Source organism: Peromyscus maniculatus, chromosome 8, assembly GCF_049852395.1.
Source record: "Peromyscus maniculatus bairdii isolate BWxNUB_F1_BW_parent chromosome 8, HU_Pman_BW_mat_3.1, whole genome shotgun sequence".
NCBI lineage: Eukaryota > Metazoa > Chordata > Mammalia > Rodentia > Cricetidae > Peromyscus > Peromyscus maniculatus.
Genome location: NC_134859.1, coordinates 80,869,418 through 80,895,866, shown reverse-complemented (window position 1 = coordinate 80,895,866; position 26,449 = coordinate 80,869,418). Strand labels below are relative to the sequence as shown.

The 26,449-nt window shown below is 39.6% G+C and overlaps 1 protein-coding gene across 38 annotated transcripts in view; it reads right to left on the bottom strand.

Moving 5' to 3' along the window:
* Positions 1-1,484: 1,484 nt before the first annotated feature.
* Positions 1,485-26,449, bottom strand: part of Mbtd1 (mbt domain containing 1) — a 65,302-nt gene continuing 40,337 nt past the window's right edge. For 19 of the 38 annotated variants that reach the window (XM_076543145.1, XM_076543142.1, XM_042282611.2 and 16 more), the window contains 11 exons: positions 24,400-24,534; positions 23,794-23,882; positions 23,049-23,283; positions 21,995-22,050; positions 21,101-21,205; positions 17,270-17,417; positions 15,618-15,700; positions 14,892-15,126; positions 14,358-14,435; positions 8,635-8,826; positions 1,485-4,682 (listed from right to left, as the gene is read on the bottom strand). In XM_076543145.1, the coding sequence (XP_076399260.1) occupies positions 4,564-4,682; positions 8,635-8,826; positions 14,358-14,435; positions 14,892-15,126; positions 15,618-15,700; positions 17,270-17,417; positions 21,101-21,205; positions 21,995-22,050; positions 23,049-23,283; positions 23,794-23,882; positions 24,400-24,534 (1,475 nt within the window). In that variant the 3' untranslated portion in view covers positions 1,485-4,563. Of the gene's footprint in view, positions 4,794-8,634; positions 8,827-14,357; positions 14,436-14,891; positions 15,127-15,617; positions 15,701-17,269; positions 17,418-21,100; positions 21,206-21,994; positions 22,051-23,048; positions 23,284-23,793; positions 23,883-24,399; positions 24,535-26,449 lie in introns of all 38 variants that reach the window. The other 19 variants (XM_076543154.1, XM_076543159.1, XM_076543155.1 and 16 more) reach the window with 5 other exon arrangements.

The window sequence follows — 26,449 nt, the reverse complement described above, 5'->3', positions numbered from 1 at the left end:
CTCTTAGCTAAAATAATATGCTTTTTCCAGACAGAGTTTCTCTGTGTAGCCCTGGCTGTCCTGAAACTATCTGCCTGCCTCTGCCTCCCTGGTGCTGCTGGGATTAAAGGCATGTGTCACCACCAGGCTGTTTTTTTTTTTTTTCCTTCATGTATACTGGTTACAATGATCTAATCAACACGTGATCTTGTCTCTGCCTGTCTGCATACAGCTCCTAAACACCACTAATTCCTTTGATGAAAAGTGTATGCTGAGAGAATGGAGAGAGCTCCAGGACACACTAAAAGGAGGAGGGTGATAGTAGTAACTAAAGGTTGAACTGTCACTAGTGGCCAAACACAACCAATCATGTCTAGATAATGACATCCAGAGGAAGTCCAAAGGACAGCGTTTGGTTGCCATTCACATTATTCCTGTTATATGTTTACCTGCTACCTTGTATCCTTTTGTCTTTTGTGATGTTAGGGAATCAAATCCATTGCCTCTACAGTGTCAGCCCCACCCCTCCCCCTTTTAAAAACAACAAAAAAGCTGTATTCTGTGAGGGCACACATGAGATATATATCCTGAAGGAGTGGAGGCCAGAGGACAGCTTTCGGAACTGGTTTTCTCTTTTCACCATGTGGATCCTGGTGACTAAACTCAGGTTGTTAGGCTAGGTGGCAAGTGCCTTTACCGGCTGAGCCAGCTTGCCAAGACACCCAGCTGCTGTCTACTGGAATTCTACCTGGTGTGGGGAGAAAAACTTCCACAGATCTAGTTCAAGTGGGGCTGGGGACATGTCTCTGGTAAAATGTACCTGAGGCCCTGGGTTGGATCCCCAGCACTTGACACAAACACAGTCACCTAGAGTATGGACCCCAAAGCAATGTTCTAGACAAAGGTTCTAGACCATTTCTCCACAAATGACACACTTACTTTTGCTCCTACTCTAGGTTGTGACCCTTCTCCTGCTTAGCCAGGAAATCTCAGCTCCAATGCAACTGCTTACACTGACCTGTGGCCTCCTGCTCCCATGGACAGTGGGAAGTTCCTCCTCACAGTACCCTCTTTTGCTTTACTTTGTATCCTGACTATCCTTTGAGCCAAGTAACAGCCATCCTGGAGGTCAGCTGTGCCTTTTGCTAACAATCATCTTACTGTCCACTGTTTACCCTCCCTGCCACTCTACCACCTGCTGGATAACTCATGCCTAGATGCATGTGGCCTCAGGGAGGTCAGGTATATAGGGAAGCCTGACTTAGCTCAATTCTTGGATCTCAGAGTGAAAAGAATCAGCTCCTGAAAGCACGCACGCACGCACGCACGCACGCACGCACGTGCCCTCTAAAGAGGCTTGCTGCCGAATCTGAGGCCCTCAAGCCCACCGCAGGACTCCTGTGGAAGGAGAGAACCGACTTCTACAAGATGTCTGGCCGCCACATGGGCACCAAGGCACATCGACCTGTGCTCCCCAATAAACAAATGCTAAAAAAAAACCCGGCAACTTTAACATTTTATTTTGTGTAAAAAAAGGGCAAATTTAGTGAATTATTTTCATCTTGTACACAAAGTTATAATTTTAATGCTTTTCACATCCATGCTGAAAATTTGCGTTTGGTAAAAATGAAAGGAACATAAATTTCTCTGAAGGAATTTTTCACGCCATTATATACATTTCACGAGAAAGCTTCAAACACTTCCTCAATGATCACAAGTTACCAGAAAATAAAAGATTAAATTTGTCCAGATATTGATCTATATATCAAACGCACACAGAAATGATGTAAAAACCTTATGTATTTTACTTTGGCCTCTGTCCTTGAAATGTTTGCCCAGGGACAGATGCATTTTTATTTATTTATTTTTATTTTTTTGTATAAATGACTGTGGCTTTATTTAAAATATGAAAATCAAAGGAAGATACCCAGTTTAATCACAGTATTTTTAAAATCCCTCCCCAATATTAAAGGATCATTACCAAATATATAGCACCATAATACAAATATTGATGGGCGAGGGTATTCACATCACACAAAATTAATAATAATAAAAACAAACAAACACTGAAAACCCGTGTTAGTATCCGCAGAATAAAGTTGATAACAGCTTTAGCTTTCCTCATACACAGCAAGGAAAAGGTTAAAAAGTTTAAACTACTAAAAGTTCCCAGGCTCCTAACAGGAAAACAAAAACAAACCCAAGGTCAGCAGTACATTTTGAACCGTGAGAGCACGGGGCTACTGAGTTGTATGACGACAGGAATTATGGCTACAATGGAAGCCTCCTCTGGTTAACTTTCTGTGTTAGCAGCAGGAGGGAGGGTCTTAACAAAGTAGAGGGCTTCAGGTTATGTTCAGACTAACAAGTCCTTACCAACCCTTCACTGTTGGTGGACATAATGAACACTTTATGAATGTTTAGGTGGGGAATTCTAACCAAGCCAAGCCCGGTTTTGGTGTAGAATTGGAAGCTTTAAAACCTGGCTACATATGAGCACTTCACAGAACTAATTACCAGGACTGGCTGGCATGAAATCACATCCTTCCTGGCTTACAGTTCCTTCTCTGGAGAGCTCCTACATCTACGGTGTGAGGAGAGCACCCCAGACAAGTCTTCTTGTGCTGGTACCATGGAAGCACAGTCCTGGGCTAATCCGCTGAGCCTGAGAATAAAGACTGCTATAACCTTTGCTTTGGACCTCTTCTAGGCTTTAAGCTCCTGGGAAGATCCTTCAAAGTCAAAGATTTGGGAAGTGTGAGGATGTCACATTTACAGTAGGTCCCCCTCAGCAATGTTGTTTAAGATAAATATCCAGTAATTTTACAGTTGAATTCACATATATTTGACACGAGAATCAACTTGCATTGATGTGATCAGCATTTAGCCCCCAGAGTCAGTATTAAGAAATGGTGACATGCGATTCCATACATTTTTACACTATAAAGTAACACATTTACTTCCAGTAGCTACTACAAAACCTTATGATATTAACCCCTCTTGCATAGAATGAGGTAAACCTGTGCGTATTACCAATGCTATTATTCCCAAAAGTAGAGCAATATTTTAGAAAATAAATTGCTGGTTTTTAACGTTCTATGCATTTAAAAGTCAAACAAAAATCTTACCTAAAATGTCTCCTGGGGTTTTCCATTAGCGTTTTTTAAAGCATTCCATAGGCTGAAGGGCTGCAGAGGTTAATCATTCTGATTAATTTCTCACTAGCCCTGCCTATTTTCCAGAGGAGATGGGCAGTATTACCACTCTGAAGAGGCCAGGCTCAGACCCAGAAGCACTTCTAGAACAGATGCAATGAATTCCTGAGAGTTTAGTTTATGAACCTCACTGGTAAATTCTAGAGCTCTCATTCAGTCACAACTCGGTAGAAGGGGAGAAAATGCAGAGAGCAAACCTTTCACCAATTTACCCTTTTATCCTATTTTTTAAAGGAAGCCATATGAATTTTAAAATGGGGAATGTTTACAATGGTCCAAATCAGTTATTGTTAAAATAAATTCTGACTACAATTAAGGACAATTTATAGTATGTGTCTGTGTATATGGAATTTTAAGAAAAGTTTTGTTTTTTTTTTCCTTCCTCAAATCAGTTTCTAACAAATCCAAGACAGTTATAAGTAGAGTTGGAATGATTCTGAAATCTAAGCTTCTTCTGGTTAACACTTTTTTCATCTGATTCTCTTGGTAATACAGAACATCTGTTTTCAGGTGTGGTTACATTAAGTTGCTCTCTCTCAGATAGAGGGAAATGGCAGAGGTTTGATAAGAATATCCCTTTTATGGGATGTTCTCTGGCAAGGAAAATAGAATAAACTTAGGAAAATATTCATTTTCCCCAACCCCTTATGTAGACTGAAATCCTGTTTATCTTGTTAACCATTCCAGTTTAACACTTTAGTGTTAGAAAATTTAAATCATTTTTACTCGAAGGAGAGCATATAAAAGTATCCAGAGTTCTCCTAGTTTCATATACAACTCCAAATAAATTTTAGCAGAATGAAAAAATTTCTGTACAAACATTTAAATGGGCTGCAATAAAATGTCAGCGAGCACAATTAATGACCCCTTTCGTGATCTACATGGTGATGAGCCCTCGGTGAGGGGTTCAGTTGCATATTTCTGCAGCAAAGGAAGCTGGAGATGTGACTGGCCTAACTCTAAAATCCAAAAATCTCCCAACAGGTACCAAGAAGGTTCATTTGTAATGACAGTTCATTTGCATTTACAACTATATCCTTCTTAATCATTTCCTTCAATCCTGTTACCTAAGCTTTAATCTTACCAAAAAAGTTAGAATTTCAGTTCTTGTTAACAATGCACATAAATCCAAACTTGGAAAATATTACAAAATTCTTTCAAAAGCTTCAAATACAACACAAAAATCGTCCATCTTTATAAATTGAAAAATTCCCCCCCCACCAAAATAGTTTCCCCCCCACCTGAAAAATCTGGAACTGAACTTTCTGTGTTTAGCAAAATGTCCCAGTAGAATAGCCCGCTGTACAGCTGGGTGACTACAAACCTGTCCTGTAAAACAGTCCCTCCCACCCCTAGTTTCTGAGCCACCTCATGGCTCTTGTTTGATGTAGAAGGTGGCAGAGCCATTGCTTTCTTGGTCAGATGCTCCTTGGAGGAAGCTATAATCCTCTCCATCTAGCAGCTCCTCCTTCAGCTGTGATGTGGTCACTGTATGAGACAGAAAGGCACGGGATGTTACCAAGTCTTCTGGAGTGCCTTGGTTGTTCATCTTCATGTTCTATCAATTTTACAGCTAAGAAGACGCCATTTCTTCAATACCTATAAAGATGAAACCATGGGAGGCTAGGTGGAACTCAAGGGTAGAATGCTTGCCTAGGACGCATGAGGTGATGGACTTGACCCCAGTACTGCAAAATAGACAACAATGATAACAAAGTCCTAAAAAATATTAATGTATGTGTGTGTGTGTTTTTAGGGCCTTGCTTATGTATATGTTAGGCATGTACTCTACCATTGGGCCATACCTCTCAATCTTAATTTTAGTTTTAAAGTATACTGTCAATTAAGAAATGCTTAGGAGAGGAACAATGCTATACACTGGACATTATACAGTTAATAATCTCCAAAATAATGCTCAAGTAACAGTGTTCATTAATTCAACTAAAATAATTGAAATTCTTAGGATTAAATATTCATTTTTATGTCAATGCCTATAGAAACTAACATATTTCTTGAAAATTTGGAGGTATAATACTCAACATGACAGTGTCTGCTTATGCAGCCCAAGAAGGCCTTGAATTTGTGATCTTCCTGCCTCTACCTCCAGAGGGCTGGGATTGTAGGTATACACTACCATATCTAGCTAATGTTTCTTCAGCCAACTTAGTTGTGATAAATCTGAGCTTACTAGCTATGCCTCCTTCCTCTTACATGAGTCCTACGATTATTTTTCTTTTCTTTTTTTTTCTTTTAAGACAAGGGCTCATGTAGCCCAGGCTAGCTTCCTACCTCAGCCTCCAAGTGCTGAGATTATAGGTGTAAGCCACTACAGTAAACTACTTTTAATCTTTTAATATACCTAATTATCAAATTAGCTTTATTATATGTATGTATGTGCTTACTGGAAAAAAATATAGCATACAGTACACATGATCTCTCTTTTTCTCTCTCTCTATATATACACACATATACATAGGCTGCCCAGATTGACTTAGAATTTGTAATTTTCCTGCCTAACCTCACAAGTGCTAGGATTACAGGTGTGTGATATCATCATGCTCAGCCTTATTTTATTTTTTTTCATGGTGCTGGGGACTGAATTTAGTTTTGTGAATGCTAGGTCAGCACTCTACCACTGGGCTACACTTCCCGACTCTGTGTGCTGATTTTAGTTATGACGCTATCTTTAAAAAATTAATGACCCCTCTCCCAGTCCAGGTGTATTGGCTCACACTAATAGTCCCAGAAGTCTAGAGGCTGAAGAAAGCAGATCGTGAGTTTGAGGCCAGCAAAGACTATATACTATATAACAAGACCAACAAATAAATACAAAACCCAGCCCTAGGACATCTTTTTAGCTGGCCTGGAACTTGATATATAGATGGATTAGACTAGCCTTGAACTCACAAAGATCCAACTCCTGAATGTTCAGAATAAAGGCACACACCATCATAGCTAGCACTTCTGACATCTTATTTACTAATTTTAAGGAATAATGTTTTGAGAGATGACAATTCAACTTACTTTGGTTCCTATTTTGGTATCGATGGTAAAAAACTTAATAGTCCAAAGACAAAAAAGTGAATATACTGTGTATAGTAAGAACAGAAGAAACAACACACTGATGAAAGGCAAAGCATGTACAACTGTATAGTTCCTTCTTTGCTTAATATAAATGTGTTCTAATGAACAGCAGCAAATATGCAACAGCTGTCTTTCAGATCTAACCAACATGCAGCAAGTATTAGAGACATTTCAGTACTATCCCAAAGATAAACATGGAAACAAAGCCCACATTTCATTAAAGGTGCAGTACCTACAATAAAAGGTTGAACGTTATCTTGTTATACGATGATTAGATGGCTAAATGAATGGGAATTACCATGCTTCAAGATCAAAGATGTCTCACTCAAATGGATGTATTTTTATGTAAGACAGATAAGCTGAGGTCTTAAAGCACATCCTAAAGCTGTATGCATTTGTACTCAAAACAAGTATCTGGGATAGAATCATGTTAAAATATGGAAATGATGTACTTCAAAATCATTCAAGATAAAGGTGGAACATTCACTCAGATATGGAATGTTTTAATGCAAACTTTCACTTTTCATGGAAACTATAAAAGTCTGTCTGGTATCATCCTTTCTTCCTGGCCTTTATTCTCAACTAGTGACAAAGAATGCACTAGGTCAAGTGGCTCAGTGTCACATTCTATACCAATGCCATTTCTAAACTCGGCTTTCAAAAGGGATTCACTTTAGTGACACTAATCACGAACATTCACAAGAGAAACAAATGGAAGTCACATCTCATAGGTACAAAGCCAATAATAATAAATTCTCCAAACAGCTAATCCAACCATGACTTTCAGACATGAAGGCAGTAGTTTCCACAGCATTTCCCTGAGCAGATCATACCACAGCCCCTAGGACACACCCCAGAGCTCAGAGGACAGGCACTAAAAAAAGGAGGAAGTCAAAGCCACGAGGTTTTTCCTTGTAGCATCTCACAAGTCAAGTTTAGCTTGTAAATGGGAACCTCTATCAAAACATGACACATACTTCCAAAATTAGTCTGTTTAAATAAAGTGCTCTGAAGAGCTAATACAAATTTTAAAAAGTAAGAATATTCATATTTTGTATCAACTATTTTATAAATAGCACGTGTGAAAAGAGAAAAGTTAAAAACGAACTGGAATACTCTCAGTCCTTAGAGGTTGGTGCTTAGCAGAGTAGCTAACACTGTTGGTGTTGATGAGACAGGGTCTCTCAGGAGGCTGCCTGGAATTCCTGATCTTCCTGCTGGGTTTATAGGTCTTACCACCATGCCTGGCCACAGCAGACAAAATCTGGGATTTGTAACCCTAATCTGCTCTTCATATAAAATGAAGCGTAGAAACTTCCGTTGATGTAAGGCTACCATAGTGATTGTCAGAAAAACTGACTGGTGGAAAGCTCAAGATGGCCACATACACTGTCAGAGCTGTGACGCTAAGGAGAACATCTTCAATGGAAGTGAAAAAAAAAAAAAAATGGCTGATAATGTCAGGTACAGACATCCTGGCAAAGAGAAAAAGATGGGAACAAAGTTCTAAATTCCATGCAGGTTTTCAAACTACAGAAGGAAAAGCTTTCAAACATTTAGGAAAAGCTGATCGGCTAGAGCAAGTCAGCTGAAAAGCGATCCTTAAGCTGTGGGAGGATACACACTAATCAAACATGCACTCTGGCTTTGAAGCTCCAAGATCAGGACTCCAGTCTAGAGGAAGCTTTGGTCTTCGCAATTACAAGGCAAAACCTTGAGCAGTCTTCCCTGACTCTACAAATCTTGGCCTAACCAACCAAACACCAAGAAATGTCACTTACTTAATCACTGTGCACACTGCAACATGGAATTATGGAAAAAAATTTCAATCTAATTCAACACTATGATATATAGGTAATGTGTTTCAAGTCTGTGATGATACTCAGATAAGATTTACTACCAAAACCAAAATTCCTTGAACTCAACACACACAATTTTCAAGAACAAACCAATATGGGAATGCTATGAAAAATGTCTCACTTTTAGGTCTGACTAATTAGATGAGTTCTTCAGGATCTTTCTCTCCCTCAAGTCACATGGAAGTCTACAATGTAATATGTTAGCAATTTTACTTAAAACATGAAGTATAGAGGGTACCTCATAATTCCAAAAGCTAAAGTGACAGCTTTCACAGATGCTCCATAAAGACAACAAAAACTCCTTTCCTGATAACTCATCTTAGTGAAATGACTACCAAGAACCAGTGAAAATGGGTATTTTAGTAAAAAAGAAAAAGAAAAAAAAACAAAAAACCCAATGAGTCAGCATTTGTCGCGCCAGACCATGCTTTGTCTCCCACCACCCTGCCCAGCACCTGACCCTCTGTAGTACCTGTGGTGCTGCCGTGACTAGTTACCTGTTTTGAGGCTGGGCCTGAACTCTCGGCTAGTGCTGGGAGGTGGGAAGGCCTCCAGGGCTGTCTGTGCTGGCAGGGTTCGATATGGAGGAGGAGTCAACTCTTCGTCCCCAGAGAAGCTCCTCCGCACCCCGCCTGTCATGGGCAGGCTCGACAAACTGACAGGCTTCTTCCCAACTGGCATCTTCCTCTCTAAACATCAAGTCAGACTGAAGTAAGCTTTGACTTAGGTGTGTGGTAAGAAAAGTGCATTGTATTACTAGGAAGGCTGGGTTGTATAGGACACTGCAGTCACTTGAATGTGTAAGGCTTAACTTCTGCAAATATGTGTGTGTGTTGTGTATGTGCGTGTGCACACACGCACGCATGCACAGTGTACACACATGTTGGGGGCAGGTTGCTTCTAACTTCTCAGGTTTGACAATCCTGGTCTTGACTCTCAAGCTTAAAATGAATAAGGCAGAACAAACTGCCGAGTAGTAGTTAGTAAAGACAACTGCTGGGTTAATTTCATTCAAGAAAACCCAGCTTGACTACTGGGTGAAAAGCCAACGGAAGGAGACGGTCTTCATTTACTTCCCTGTGGCAGCTGGAGAACAGGAGGCTCGCATGCACGCTAGGCCAGTGTTACCATCATCTGCACACTGATTCCAAGTCTCTGAAGTTAACTTTTAAGGCAGCATTTCCCTGGCCACAGAAGCCTCATTATGGCCCTTCAGGGGAGAAATCAAACAAAAATAGCCTCCTATGTCTTAACCGAGTGGCACAATTTCATTGCTATATAGTGTGCTCCCCTAAGTTTGTGTCAGCAGTGCACTCAAACAGCATTTGTAATTCTGACCCAGAAAAGTACTTCTAAAACTCAAACCTTACTACATACTGCTTACAAGTTTTTAATCTCACAAAGGAGGACAAGATCTCAGACAGCCCAGGCTGGTTTTGAACTTACTATGTAGACAAAGCTAGACTTGAACTTCTGATCATCTCCCAAGTGCTAGAATCACAAGTGTGCACCACTTTGTTCAGCTTTCTTAATTAATTAGTTTCCAAGACAGGGTCTCACATAGACTAGGCTGGCCTTAAATTAATTAGGTAGCTGAGAATGAACTTGAGGTTCTGATCTTCCTGTTTCTACCGCCTATGTGCTAGGGTTAAAGACATGTACCACTTATAATTTTAGGTTCAAAAGCAAACATAAACATTCCAAAACTCACAAACTGCTTTTACCAAACTAAAATATGCTTTAAACTTTGCAAACACTGAACCACCAGGCATAGTGCAATTAAGAGTGCAAACTGAAACTATCTTTATAAATGTACATTTTAATCTGTTTTCCTCCTAAGTGTACAATGACCCAGTAATCCGCTAAGCTTTAGATAATCAAAATGAAACGCATAAATCTAAGTCAGCAGTATTGCCATAAAAAATCTGAAAGCTACATGAGTTCACACTCAGCTCTCAACTGCCAGGCCACTGTCACGTACAGCAACTTTCCCTAACTCATTTATGAGTAAATACCATGCATAACCACCAAGTCCTATACACAGCAGCTCCTGAAAACGGTGAAACTTGAAACTGCCCCAGAATCTCTACGGTTTGAGAAAAAGTTCTTGGAGGCTGAACAGCTTGTAAGGCCCTCCTGGTAAAGCTGTACTCTTACTTTCCAAAGGGCTAGTTAACAACTGTCCCTATGTAGCACAACTATAGCACAAAAACCCGGCTCGCTGCTCACCATTCCAGACAATGAAGACATCAACTACCCTGGTGGACGGACAATAAGGACTACCACAACAACTTTAATACAGAAGACACTGAGCTTGAAGAACCAAGAGCCAGAACACAACAACCCACCAGCAAACATAAACACACACACCAGGTTCTGAAGCTCATCGGCTACGAACAAGTCTGTCTGCAGTGGCTAACTGAAGATTTTGATTTTGATTTTACATGTATGTGTGTGCCTTTGTGTCAGTATGCACTCACATGTTGGTGCCATCAGAGCCAAGAGGCTGTTGGATACCTGCTAGAGTGACAGGAAGTTACGAACCACCCAATGTTGGTGTTGGATTCTAACTTGGGTCCTCTTCCAGAGCAGGAAATGCTCTCTCCAGCTCCCAGACACTGTACATTTTTCTTTCAAGACAGGTTTCTCTATGTAGCCTCAGTTCTCCAGGAACTCGTTCTATAGACCAGGCTGGTCTTGAACTAACTCACAGAGATCTATCTGCCTCTGCCCCCTGAATGCTGAAACCCCAAGTTCTTTCATGTTTGGTAACATTTTGTAGGAAGGATTTGTGTGTTTGTGTATGTATTATATATGTTGATAACAGTGTACGTGTGTGTGGACAGAGGTCAACTTTAGGTATCATACACTTTTGGAACTTGACAATTAGGCTAGGCTGGTTGGCCAGAGAGCCACAGGATCGTACTATTTCTGCCTTGTAGCAGCATGTTTACAAGCATGTGCCACATTGCTTTAAATGTGGGTCCAGGGAACTAAATTGTGGTCTTCATGATTGTGTGGTAAGTACTTTATCAACTGAACTAGCCCTCCAGCATCACACTGCACCCCCATCCTCCTTTGAGACAGGGTCTCACTCCGTAATTTAGGTTGGCCTAGAACTCACTATGCAGCAAAGGCTGGCCTTGAATTTGCAGTAATCCTGTCTTTGTCCCGAGAATTGGAATTACACCACACTTAGCCTTGTAGCAAAGATTTCTAAAGTCTGTGTAAAGGGGGAAAAACCCTGACAGGCAGTGGTAGCATATGCCTTTAGTTGCAGCACTCTGTGTTTGAGGCCAGCCTGATCTATAGAGTGAGTTCCAGGACAGCCAGGGCTATACAGAGAAACCCTGTCTCTAAAAAACCAAAAACACCCTACGAAGTAGATAGTACCTTAATAATGTAAAACTACTGCTTCTTATTATATTTCTTCAATTCCAACATTCAAAAACTGTTTTTCTAAGATTTTGGCAATAAAACCATCCTCACTTGATGATACACTTATTATCTTTACTCGGTCCACTTACTGTCAACATTTGTATTTTGCTCCAGAAAGTACTCCAGAGTTTGCAGAGTATTACATAGTATATGCTACAACATCTATTTATTTATTTATTTTCTGAAATGCAAAAAATTCTCAATTCCAAAACCAAAACATATCTGGTCCCAAGGGTTTCTAGTAAGGAATCATCATTTATTTTCCTTTCTACATCCAAATAATTTTAAGGCACTAGAGATGATGCCATAGTATTAAGATCAAAATGTCAGAGTTAAGGGGTAGTTCCATTTATAGCTAAAGTCAATCTTTAATTCAGAAATCTGGGAATGTTAAATAGCACTATAATTTGGCTAACTAATATTCTTATTTTGTCAATTTGTTCATTTATCACCATATTCCTAGCTAGGAATGCAAAGATTCAAAGAAACAAACCCTGCAAGGACCACAAGGAGGGAGGCAAGAAGACTGTGCATATAATACTCATTAGTGACTAAAAAGGATTGTTTTTAAAAAGACTTTATATGTATTCATGTGCAGTTGAGTGTATATATATGCACCCCAGGGATGCAGGTGACCTCTAATTTAGAAAAGAACCTAGGATCCCTTGGAATTGGAGTTATAAGCATTTGTGAACTACCTGAGGTAGGTCTTGGGAACCTGGTTATCTGCAGGGGCAGCAAGTGATGCTAATGGCTGAGCCATCTCTCCAGCCCCCTCTTTCTGTTTTTGAAGAGAGTCTTATTCTACAGCCCAGGCTGGCCTAAAACCTGAGGTAATCTCTCTGCCTTAGCTTCCCGAGGGCTGGGATTCAAGTGTAAGTCACCATACCCAGCTAGTAAAAAGACTCTTCATAAACTTTGGGAGGGAATATATATAGACACATGTGTATATATAATTGCACACAGACACCACATATTTACGTGTGTATGTATCCTTCCTGCCCCTTAAGTCAGGGTCTCATGTTGCCTAGATAGGCCCTGAACTTGTTATGGAACTGAAAATGACCTTGAACTCCTGATCTTCCTGCCTCTGCTTGCTGAGTGCTGGGATTACAGACATGTCTCCATGCCTGGCTAAAACCACTGTTTGACTTCAATGTCTTAGAAACTTCTGAAATCTTCCTCAAATTCTTGTCCAAAACAAAATGGTAGATAGTTTAAATGAGTCTGTTAAATTCACTTTACAGAAAGCTGAGTGGGCATACCTGCTATAGTTAATTTAGGGACACGAAATTCACATGTGAATTCTTCTTAAGCACGTGCAAATCAGCAGATCTCACTCTGACTGTGAATGGTCTAGCAGTACTCTCTAGGCTCCTGTAGGTGAACTGCTGTACTACCAAGCTCCTGATGGGCAAAGTTATTCTGGGTTTGAGGGAGGTTTTGCCCACAGAAGGACAAGGGATAAGCCTGCTTTGTGATGATGTCATGCAGGTCATCACTACTTGAGGCTAGATACTTTTTTTTTTTGTTTTGAGACAGGGTTTTTCTGCGTAGTTTTGGTGCCTGTCCTAAACAGATCAGGCTGGCCTCGAACTCAGAGATCCGTCTGGCTCTGCTTCCCAAGTGTTGGGATTAAAGGCGTTTTATGATGGGAGAAAATTTGTTTTTTGAGACAGAGTTTCTCTGCATAGCCTTGGCTATCCTGGAACTTGCTCTCTAGACTAGGATGGCCTCAAATTCTGCCTCCAGAGTGCTGGGATAGAAGGCGTGTGCCACCACCACCCAGCTTGGAAACTTGTTTTTCAAAGTATCAGCATAGTAACTAGGTTTGTCACTTTAAAAAAAAAAATATATATAACTGTTAATCAGGAAGAACAGAGAATACTTGGTTCATCTTTAGGTACTTTTTACTATAAAAAGCATCTTAAACACTGTTTAAGATATTCTACACCAAGTTTGAACAGAAAAACCTGTGGCTTTCTATGGCAGTGAAAAACATTTTATATTATTGTGGCTAATAATGACAACCACAATTTACTGGAAGAACAACTACATTACAGGAAACATTTAAAAACCGACTTAGCTAGATACCAACTCAGATTTCCCCCCACTTATTTTGGTGTGTGCCTGTGACATGTAATATACCCATGTATGAGGGAGGTGTTCTTCCTTGGGGAGGCTTATCATTCTCTACCTTAGTGGTTTTTCTGAGACGGTTTTTCTGTGGAGATCTGGCTGTCCTGGAACATGTGCTATAGACGAGGCTGGCCTCAAACTCAGAGACTGGCCTGGTTCTGCATCCCGAGTGCTAGGACCAAAGGTGTGTGCCCCCACATCAGGCTTCCACCTTTGCCTTTGACCACTGAGCTCTTCCTAGGCCTTCAATGTGCATTTCTCAGGATTATCACTCTAGACAGCTGTACTTTGTAGGAATGATGGCTACTGTACGCATCAAGCACTGACTTTTTTGCTTCATTAAAAGTTTTAAAAAAAGTGATTAACTTTGAGTAGGTCTATAATTATTTCAAGAATCATTCTCAGGCTTTATTCTTTATCTGTGATGCTTTAAACACACAGATAAAGAATATCTGATTTCTCCTGTCAATAAAAGTGTTTCTTAGTATCAAAAAGTTTTGCCTTTTATGTCATACTGCACCTTTAAGCATAATACATAATGAACAAGCATCAGTTCTCACAGGGATGTACTTTTCTGTGCAAGAATACTGTGACCTCAATTGCTTAACAATTAGAAAATATATGTAAACACATGGTGACCCACTTTTCTTATGTCCTTTGTATTGCTGGGACTTAGCCTTTTTCTTCTGTTTAGAAGAAGCTGACTGGCTTTCTCTTGATGCTGGAAAAGAAAAAGGGAAAAATTGGTAATGCAGAATGACTTACAATTCTAGACACAAATTGGATGAATTATCTTTATGAAGATCATTATGCTTTCAGAAGTACACACTGCTTTTAAAGGGTATATTTGGTCTTTATTAAACTATTCACCTCACTACTAGAGAGAATCTATTCAACAACATGTATGAATGATAACGTTTTTAGCCTGCAATGTTAAATTTGACAATAGTGTAGTTTAACTTGGTGACTTCTGGTTTTCTCTATTTACTACGTAACTGATACTGAGTTCACACTGCCATGGCATACATGGTCTAATTCTGTGGTATCACTGAGTCTTAGTATCTTACCCGGCAACTCCTCAGACACTGATATATTTTTGTCCTGTGAGCTTCTAAGATGATTTATATGAGACAGCTGGTTTTTATAAAACGACATGTTTTCTGAATTAGCAACTTACACTGTGATGCTGGAGGCTGTAGTTGATATCCAGTTAATTGACACCACCCTACAGGATAGAGGTCAGGGGACTCACAGTCTACCCACTGATCATACTCTTCTTCCCATCCATCAAAATGTATCCTCAAGAGGCGATGAATAATTCGAGTAACTGTGGCTACACATATTAAACGTGGCTCCATGAGATCTACAGCTTCTAATTTCATTCCTACACGAAATCCGTGATTTGGAACATCCTGACACAGAGAAACGAAGTATTAAGACTGGTGCTCAAGAGAGTGCAGTCTACTACCACCAGGACAGCAAGCGACACATCTAAAACCATTTCCCAAAGTTCCCAGCAATTCTTTAGTAATGCCACTATAAGGCAACAGGGAGGCATTTAACATTTGTCAAGGGAGCTGGAGGGATGGCTCAGCTGTTAAAGGCTAGGCTCACAACCAAAAATATAAGAATTAGTTAGGAAAAGTATTTATCTTCATTTCTCTCTGGCTAAAGATCAAATAGTTGGGGCTGACAAAATGGTTCAAGACTGGTGACCTGAATTTGACCCCAGAATCCTGACTCCACAAATTTGCCCCTTGACCTCTACACATCAGTCTTTCCCCAAAGAAAATACTTATTGTTTTTGTTAATCTTGACTAAGAAATTCTAATACAAGGCAAAGAACTTTGTCTCAAGAACAACTTCCTTTCTTAGGTTAAGATCATGCCACATTCAAATTTACCTTATTAAATAGTTTTACTGGTGCTGCGATGGAGCCCGTTTCCCTGAGGTAGTCAAACCATTTAAAAGGAAGTTTTGTGTAACCTAAAAAATACAACTGGTTTAGGCAACAGTTCATTTAAAATTAGCATAGTCTTAAATAACTCAGTACATGAAATCTCTGTAGGTTTTAGGTGATTTGATTTCTTAATCTGTTTTTTAAAAGTTCTATCTTTATTTTTGAAATTGGGGTCCCAAATAGCTCAGGCTTGCCTCAAACTTGCTATGTAGCAGAACGTAACCTTATTTATTCTCTCTTGCTTCTCCATCTCTAAGTATGGGATTGAAAGAGCGTACATTTCACTTGGTGATACAACAAACTTCTAACTCACGTTCTAACATTACTGAGCATATTGGCTTCCTAGTATGACGATGTCTTCCTTTGCAGACCTATGTGTATGTTTCCTTACCCTAATGCAGAAGTGATTCTTTCTTGTTTACTACCAAGATAGACTTCTGCCTTTTTTTCCCCTGGGTGGCATTAGAGATCTAATCCATGGCCTCAGCATACTGGGCAAGGTGCTCCTAATACCAAGAGCTACAACCCCTCCCTAAAATACTAGGTTTAAAACAGTCTAACACTTAATACTCCGGATTATTTTTCTTTTTGTGAAAGAAATTAGACTAGCTGAGCAAATACTTTCAACAAATCTTTACTTTGCCCTAACTCCACTTAGAGAAAAACCCAAGCCAAAGGTACTGGTTAAACCATGAGAGCTGCTAAAGACATACTTTCTTTTAAAAGGTACACAGCTGGGCGTGGTCACGTACGCCTTTAATCCCAGTACTCTGGAGGCAGAGACAGGAGAATGTCCACAGTCTATATAGTGAGTTCTAGACCAGCTAAGAATACAGGGACTATGTCTCAACAAAAGAAACAAAAATAGAAGCCATGTGATGATCTAAAGAGAGAGGCCTCATTTCTGTGAAGGCTAAGTATCCACTTAAAAAATGCTCATGTGGGAGCTGGAGAGATGGATCAATTCCCAGCACCTACAGCTCCTAACTGTCTGTAACTACAGTTCTAGGGGATCTGATGCTCTCTTCTTGACTCCTCAGGCACCAGGCACACAGCACACACATGGTGCATAGACATACATACATACAGGTGAAACACCCATATATATAAAATAATAAAAAGTATTTAAAAAAGCTATATGCACAGTAACGTATTGAGATCACTATGTTAGAGGGTCTATAAATATAGATACACATTGTAACATGAACAGATTCAGGAAAAACTTTCACTGTAATTTATTAAAATGAGCTAGAATATAAAGTTTATGTCTTTATTTTAATTAATTAATGTATTAACTTTGAGACAGGGTCTTGTTGTGTAGCCCTAGACTCACTATGTAGAGCAGGCAGGTCTCCAGCTTGTGAGTGATCCTCCTGCCTTTGCTCCCAAGTGCTGGGATTTCAGACATGTACCATCATGTCCAACTGCAGAGTATCCCACAGCTCTTGCATGTTTCAGTCTGTCTATTCATACTCACACATATTGTGTATAAATACACACACAACAAGAAAATTAGGGCTGTGTTAAATATAAGCAGATGCCATACAGAAACAAAGCAAGACTAAAAACTGAGTATTTATACCGGGATGGAGTACCTCTGGGTGGAGTCAGTTCTATCATGTTAATTTCACAGAAACCCACAGGGAAAATAGAAGGAGAGGTTGCATGATAACAGAACCAGTCAGATCCATCTGCAGCTTCTGAGCCATCGATCCCAATCATCAGGAACCCATCAGCCAGCACCTTTGAAATCAAGAGAATCCCAAGTACTTGAATATGAACACCTCTATTACAAAAAAATGGTATTTTAAATGATATTCTGAAAGAAAGGAAAATCTATTACATAAAGGCACTTTAGAAGTAAAACACTTTGTTACTGGATGTTAAATAGATTCAATAAAGAGAAACTGATGTAGACTGTTAATGTGTACCAGAAACAAAGACCATACAGAAGTGATTTCAGAAAAGCAAGTTTACATAGAGATGACTTCAGATATTTGAAAAAACCAATGTCTTTGGCCAATAACTAATTGAAATACTCTCTCTTCTTCTTCTTTTTTTTTTTTTCTTGGTTTTTCGAGACAGGGTTTCTCTGTGTTGTTTTGGTGCCTGTCCTGGATGGATCTTGCTCTGTAGTCCAGGCTGGCCTCGAACTCACAGAGATCCATCTGACTCTGCCTCTCGAGTGCTGGGATCAAAGGCGTGCGCCACTGCTACCTGGCTGAAATACTCTATTAAGAATTTGACCATTTAGGGCCCAGTGTGTGAAATGTTTGGCTGTCAAGTCTGATGATCATTGTTCAATCCCCAGGACTTGGTGGAAGGAGAGATCCAACTCCCTCAAGTTGACTGGCACGAGCGCACGCACGCACTAAAACCAGGCAGTGATGGCAAATATCTTTAATCCCAGCACTCGGGAGGCAGAAGGAGGTGGATCTCTGTGACTTCTAGGACAGCCTAGTCTACAGAGTGAGCTTCAGGACAGCTAAAGCTACACAGTAAACCCTGTCTTCAACAACAACAACAGCCCCCCCCCCCAAACCATGTAGTGTTGAATGTCAGGATCTTAGTCCTAACATGTAATGCTTTCTCCTTCTCTTCTGACTTTTTATAGCGAATAATCTTGCTGAACCTCTACCTTCTTCAAGTTTCAACCTGCCTTTTTTTTAACCACGCTCTTCTACGACAATAAGGCTGCTTTGGCCCAACAAAGGGTCCTCTTAACTCCACTTTTGCATCAGACTGCTGTTAGTAAGTAGCACGCCTGCCTTCTAAACTAACTAGGACTAAAATTTGAGATGCTCTCACTCCAACTTCTCAAGCCTGGAATTACAGACTTATAGAGCATCTTGTCTAGCTCCTCCCACGTTACCAAAAAAAAAAAAGGATTTTATTTATTTATTAATTATGTATACAGTGTTCTGCCTGCATGTATTCCTGCATGCCAGAAGAGGACACCAGATCTCATTACAGATGGTTGTGAGCCACCATGTGGTTGCTGGGAATTGAACTCAGGACCTCTGGAAGAGCAGCCAGTGCCCTTAACCTCTGAGCCATCTCTCCAACTCCTCACATTTTTTTTTTTAAAAAACAAGAGCAACTTCTACATCTTGCCTAATTATCACAAGAAGATCTTCTCCAAACACGTGTTTTATACTCTAACGTTTCCTAATTTCAATCACACTGAGAATATTTTATATCCTGCATAACTACCAGGAAAAAAAAAAAGCAAAAAAATTGAAACAGGTTCAAACACAAAAGGCGTAAGGTTATTATTTGCATTGAATTCAGTAGACTGCACTCTCAGAACTAGTTCAAGGTACATACTATGCAATTTGTTATTCTCCCATTTCAATCCTTATCTAGACTGCAAAATTCACCGACAACCTTATTTTCTCAATTCAGTGGTCTATTTTTCATAGTACTTACCTCCTCAAATAACTATTACTTATTAGTGAGATAAACTCACTATGCAGATCAGGCTGGCCTCAAACTCAGAGATTAGTCTGCCTAAGCTTTCTGAATGCTGGGATTAAAAGCATTCAACCCAGACTATCATGTCCTAGTCTACTGATTAATATTCACACTTCTATTATTCCTTCTATAACTCTTTTGGTAGTTGGCTTTTCACCTCTAACCCTTACATTTCTGATTTTAGCTCTTTGCTTTGTTTCAATGACCTCAGATACTATCAACTTCAGGACCAACTGGAGTTTGCCTCTCTTCCTGAGTCTTAGTATTTATTTTATCTCTATGCCGAACATGTTCTCTGAGAGCTAGTCTTTGTCTCATGCCATCAGCTCCTTCTTTAGTCTGTCAGAAGTAATCAAGCACTCAGTTCACAACTCTTATTGAAAACATTCCGGTTCTTGTTTTTTTTTTTTTTAAAAAAAGGTCTTAAAGTACTTATTAATTTTTTAAAAAAGAGTTATGTATAAGGGTGCTTTTGCCTGTATATATATATGCCTGTGTAGCATATGTCCCTGGTGTTCATACAGGCCAGAAAATAGCATCAGACTGCCTGGAACTAGAATTATGGATAATCGTGAGCCACCATGTGGATGCCGGGAACCAAACTTAGGTCCTTTTGCAAGAGCAATTAGTGCTTTTAATTGTGGAACCAACTCTGAAGTCTGACATTTTTCCCCCACCCCCCAAGGCAGGGTCTGTGCAGCCCTGGCTGCCCTGTTGACATCTTTTTGTTTCTTTGTTTGTACAGGGGACTGATCCCAAAGCCTTGCACATGTTAGGCAAACACTCTACCACTGAGCTACACATCTACAGTCCCAATTTTTTATATGCATATTAACCACTTGCCATTTCCTAAATGTGCTGATTTAGTCTTTATCCTGACTCAAACTAGAATCACCAGGAAAGAGGGAACCTCAATTGAGGAACTACCTCTATTAAATTGTCCTGTGAGCACATCAGTGGGACATTCTCTTGACTGTTATATCCCTAGGAAGGTAGGTCCCAGCTCTGTAAGAAAAGCAGCTGATAGCCAGGCATGGTAGCACACACCTTTAAGCTCTGCACTCAGGGGGCAGAGGCAGATGGATGTCTGTGAGTTCCAGGCCAGCCTGGTCTACACAGAGTTTCAGGACAACCAAGGCTAAATAGTGAGACTTTGTCTTAAAAAAAAAAAAAAAATAAAATAAAATAAAAAAAAAATAAAATAAAAAACTTTCATGAAGTTCCTGCCTTGGCTTCAATGATGGGCTATATGGGTAGGCTAAAGAAACTCTTCCTCATGTTACATTCATATTACAACAGAAGCTTCCTGAAATATCCTAGCTCACACCTGAATTTGAGAGTATTTTTTTTTTGTTTTTGTTTTTTTGAGACAGAGTTTCTCTGTGTAGCTTTGCGCCTTTCCTGGAACTCACTCTGTAGGCCAGGATGGCCTCAAACTCACAGAGATCTGCTTGCTTCTGCCTCCCAAGTGCTGGGATTAAAGGCGTGCACTACCACTGCCTGGCTCTGAGATTATTTCTTACCTCATTCTTCAGCATGTAAGTATCAAATTAACCTATATTTGGATTGTTCTATTAGACAACAAGCATATCCATCTCATTAGAATGTAAATTTGATTTTGTCTTTAATAAACAGGAAAATTATATATGTACCAAAGAATTGTTTTAAAATAAATTTGTGATACTTGTAGGTGTTTGATTTGTACAAGTATTTCAAACACCTGTATGCCATGGGTTGTATTACGCATTAAAGTTCTGGGTGAAAAGGGCTTGTGAAGTCCTGATCTTGACACATTAGAAAAGTTTTAGTAACTTTCTTCCCAATGAAGATCCAGACGTACATATCTTTTTTTTTTTTTTTTTTTCAAAATACATTTGCTTGAGGCTCCCTTATAATTTTACACCTGGTTGTTCTGACTGAATTTATCCAATTTAGAACAAATTCTCTCTTACCTTCCTAATGGTTGCAACACATATTGTAGAAAGATTTAATGGGTCTATAGCCTCCAATTTCATTCCTTCTTTGAACCATTCTCCACTCTGGTCTACTTCTTTTACCTATAGAAAGCATATACAACACTATTATACATGTCCTTTAGAATTATTTATTTAGTGTGTTGAGGCAGGGTCTCTCTCTTGTCTGCTGCACTGTGTACTGCAGGCTGTATGAGCTGTAAGCTTCTGGGCGATTCTTCTATCTGCATCTCCCATTTTGCTGTAGGGAGCTTAGATTACACATGCACTCCATGGTATCGGCACCAGGCTTTTTACAGATGTTCAGAGCATCAGGATGTGCAATAGTACCTGGCCAATAAATGTGCCTCTGACCCCAACTCCCTGAGACAGGGTAATTCTCTGTAGCACAGGCTGGCATGAAACTTGTGGTTAATTCTTTTGCTTCAGCCTCCTAAATGTTTTCATTTTAATAATGAAAATATTTCTGGCCAGGTGATGATGGTGCATGTCTTTAATCCCAGCACTCAGGAGGCAGAGGCAGGTGGATCTTTGAGTTCAAAGCCAGCCTGGTCTACACAGAAAGTTCCAGGACAGCCAAGGTCACACAGAGAAACCCCGTCTTGAAACAAACACATAATTTCCAACTTGAAAACATTTACCGGATGCCTTTCCTATGTACCTAATGTTGTAATTCCCTTTGTTTAGGGAACAGAAAGAATTTACACAGGTACACATAATTTAGGAATGAGTACAATAAGAATTTGTGACATCTAAGGATTACAGATTTTAATTTTTTAAGTGAGCATATGTGATATCCATAGTCTTAGGAAAAACCCCACAACCCTCTTTCCACCTAATTTACAAATGAGGGCTCTTGTACAAACTTCTTACCTTAGCAAATAAGTGTGGTGGTGTATCAAAATGTCCATCCTGTTTCTTTGTAATATCTACAAAGAAAAGTTACATACTAATCTGTCAGCATTTGTGAGAAGATCAAAAAAACCCATGCTTCCTTGAAGGGTTCAAACTCACAAGGTATGTAATACTCTAAAATATGGCAAAAACAAAAACAAAAAACCATGTCTTCTACATATATGATGGTGAGTAATATTAATAGCCTTTTCTATCTTCAGAGCACATGTACACATGCTATTACATTTCAGTTAATTACAATGCTGGTAATTTCACAGTAAGGGAATTACAACATCAGAAGCTTTTTTCCCCTTTTGGTGTGGTACTGGAGATTGAACAGAGCGCCTCACACACGCCAAATATATATATATATATTTTTACGAGACAGGTTTTCTCTGTGTAGCTTTGGAGCCTGTCCTGGAACTCACTCTGTAGCCCAGACTGGCCTTGAACTCACAAGAGATCCCCCTGCCTCTGCCTCCTGAGTGCTGGGATTAAAAAGGCATGTGCCACCACCACCCAGCTGCCAAATATTCTTAACACTGATCTCCCCAGCTGTTTTGGAGGCAGGAGCTCACTAAATTGCTGAAGCTGTCCTTGAATTAGTGATGATCATGCCTGACACTCCTGCATAGCCTGCACCGTTAGGCATTTCTAGAAGAATGTTTTTGTGTGTTTAGTATCATGTCTAGTTAAACTTAATCTTGCCATTTAGATAACAAGTGGAAATGAGATCCTTTCACATCTTTAAATGGTCTGGACAAGAAAAGAATGAGACAATTGTAGTTGTGAGGAAAAACAGATTTAAATTTTTCTTTTCTTTTCTTTTTTGTGCTAGAAATTAAATCCATGGCCTCATGCATGGAATGTTATTATTTGGGTAGGAAGAGGAAGGGACACAGGGAATTAGTACCGTAATTACAGTATAACAGTCAAACTAGAACGCTATCTTTGATCTAAGCTTTGTAGAAACAACCAAGTAGTTTATTCAACCTCATTGATACTTTTACAAGTTTTTGTGATAGTTGCTTACCAGATCTTTTGAATCGATGGCCTATGCTTCGAGACCACCCGATATGGTGGATTAAGGGGCTATGCATGTGGCACCAGAAGTCGTCTGTTCTGTCTTCACTCTCTTCATACACTAACCTTAATCTTCCTCCAATTACACTTTCCACCACCGCTACTCTCGTTCGACATAAATGCCTCTTGTCAACTACTTCTACTCTCATGCAAGGTTTGAAAGGATACTGCATACTCTCTGAAACCTTCAAACAAAAAACAGAAAAAAATCCCATTTGAGACTCATGACAAAGGAATACAAGTAGTTTCAATATTGCCCTGTCAATATTAAATATACATACATACATACATACATACATACATACATACATACATACACATATATTTTTTCTTTTTTGGAGACAGGATCTCACTAGCCCTGGCTGTCTTGGAACCTGCTATGCAGATAAGGCTGACCTTGAACTCATGGAGATTCACCAGCCTCTACCTCCAAGTACAGGGATTAAACATGCACACCACCATTCCAGGCTCTTGTTTTGTTTTGGGGAATAGGGTTTCATTTTTTAGTCTAGAGGTTAACTGTAAACTTATGGCCATCTTTCTGCCTCAGTCTCTAGAGTACTGACGTAAGTACGAGCCATCCTTTCTGAACATATATCTTGATATTTAACGGTTCAGAAATTATAATTCTTTAAAAATTCCTCTAAGTAATTTTTTTAATAGAGCTCTTCAATTCATAATAATCCTATTTTTACCTTTTGTGAGAAATCAGGAGGAAGCGTTTTGGCACCAGTAAGTCTTTTTACTAGAAAAGCTTTCCAGTTTGTGTATTTGTGTTGAACAGCTAAAACAAAAGAAATAGCTAGTTATCCTTTAGTAAACAGAACTGTTTTACAAAATAATTAAAACAAAACAAGGTTAACAAGTTTCTCTGGAAATCATGAGTATGAATTAAGGTGCTGAAAAGTAGCAAGAGTGGAGAAAGTATGTATGCTTTGCTAACATAAAAACTATTTGACATAAAAATATTTTAATTTCTCTATCACTTGAGGATATTATGTGTACAATACCATTAAGATATACACGTTGAACATGACCACAGGGCTGGAGAGTTGGCCCCGTGGTTTAGAGCACTTGTTGCCGCTGTCATGCAGCTCTTACAGAAGTCTGGGGTTTGATTCGCAGCACCCACAAGGTGGCTCACAACTGCCTAGAACTACAGCTCTGGGGGCTCCAATGCCCTCTGTGGGGCCAGGCATGTATGAATACATACAAACATACATGCAGGCAAAATACTCATACCTCTAAAATCAATGAGTGTCAAGTTTAAAATAAAATAAAATGGTCATGAGGCTACTCACTTCTAGGAGGAACGAGAGGTTTTCCACTGGCTGCACACCAACCAACTGGATGAATATCAGACCCACATATATTGCACCAGAAGTCCAGAGAAGAATCATTTTCAAATCCTTCATATCTCAAAAGGGCATTGTAACCTAAAACCCACAAAATGATCATTACATAGTAAGATAATGAAACTACAATGATTCAGCCAGCCCCTAGGGTGATGGTGTCAAACTCTGCTTTCCCTCTGTAGCAGAACTGCCTGTCGTTGTTTATAAGCAGAGGGTAGTACTTTCCAGGGGCTCCCTCCCATGCCAGGGATTGGTGTGGACAATCTATACTTCTAAGTCCCTGAGAATACTGATCCTGTTGGACTATGGTCCAACTTTGAGAATCCCTTAATAATCCAAAGACAGTTTTTCAGAGCGTAGCTTCTCCCTCTGCATTTCAATTTATAATTTCTCAAATTCTAAGAAGGGGGAACACCTCAGTGAAAACAAATGGAATGTGTAGTTTTCTTTTTCTTTTGAGATAGGGTCTCATGTAGATGAAGCTGGCATCAAATTGAGTACATGGCTGGAGACAACCTTCTGCTCCTCCCTCTACCTCCCAAGTGCTAGAATGTTAAGTGTGATCAATGTCTGAAACAGTTCTTACAGGTTTGTTTTTGGGTTGTGTGAGAGGACGATCTCAGGTGTTAGTCCTCTCCTTCTACCCTGTTTGAGATAGGGTCTTTCTGTTGTTTGCCATGGTATGCCAGGCTAGCTGGGCTATAAATTTTTGGGGGATTTTCTTGCCTTCTCTGAGGCTTACTACCAAAATAGCAAAGTGACTTAGAAGATATATGAGGCAAACAAAACACAGAAATATAAAGCCAGTATCAGTAATTAGGTAAAATTCTGACAGTTAATGTGCTGATCTTTTGAACTATTTACAGGCAGGTATCTCAAACATCTGGGACATAAATGCTGTTGTGAATTATAGCACAGCAAACAACAGAAGAATGCTTATGTAGACAGATGTCTTAAGGAAAAGACCTAGGATTGAAGTGGATAGGAGAAGACACAGCCTGGACTCTTGCCACAGTGATCAAAGGCATGGATGAGATAAAAAAAAAACTTCCAAAGAAAGAATAGCTTCATGTTAACTGATCATTTATATTGGGGAAGCTATTAAAAAAACAAAAAAAACCTGTCAGGGTGAAGTTGCAAGCTGTGACTACCTTAAAGAACAAAGACACTACTGATGACGCTGGAAGAGGAAAGTGTAATCAGAATTATTTTCAGGGGGTAGAGATGCAGCTTACTGTCAGAGGCCTTGCCCAGCAGCACACAAGGTCTCGAATTTATCCCCTCACCCATCCAGGACACTTTTTTGTTTTTTTTCTGAGACAAGGTCTTTCTTTCTATTACATAGGCTTGGCTGATCTGGAACACGCTCCATAGACCAGGCTGGCCTCAAACTAAGAGATCCACCTGCCTTTGCCTTCCAGTGCTGGCCATCACACATGGCACCAAAGCCACTTTTAGGTAACTCTATAGGCTGTATAGTAAAGCAATATTCAGAGTGTTATAGGGAGACAAACTGGAGATAAAGCTCACCCAGTTGGTCTGGCCAACTGCCTGATTTTTTTTTTTTTTTGTTGTTGTTGTTGTTTTGAGACAGGTTTCTCTGTGTAACACTCCTGGCTATTCTGGAACTCACTTTGTAGACCAGACCTCAAACTCACAGAGATCCGCCTGCCTCCTGAGTGCTGGGATTAAAGGCAGGCACCACCACCGCCTGGAAGATTTTTTTTTTTAAATGGCTAGAAAGAACTGAAGGAACAGTATTTCCTTCAGTTAAAGATGTGATACCTCTCTGAGACTCAATTTCATGAATAAAATTCTACAGTTATATCCATTTGTTTATATCTTGCTACAGCTGTTCACATGTTAAAGTGGGGGAAATGGTAGTGTAATAACTGCAAACCCTACAAATCCAAAAATACTTATTGTCTAGCTATTTATAAAAAAAAAAAATCTGCCAACTCCTACTACACATATATTATTTATTTGGTAATACCCG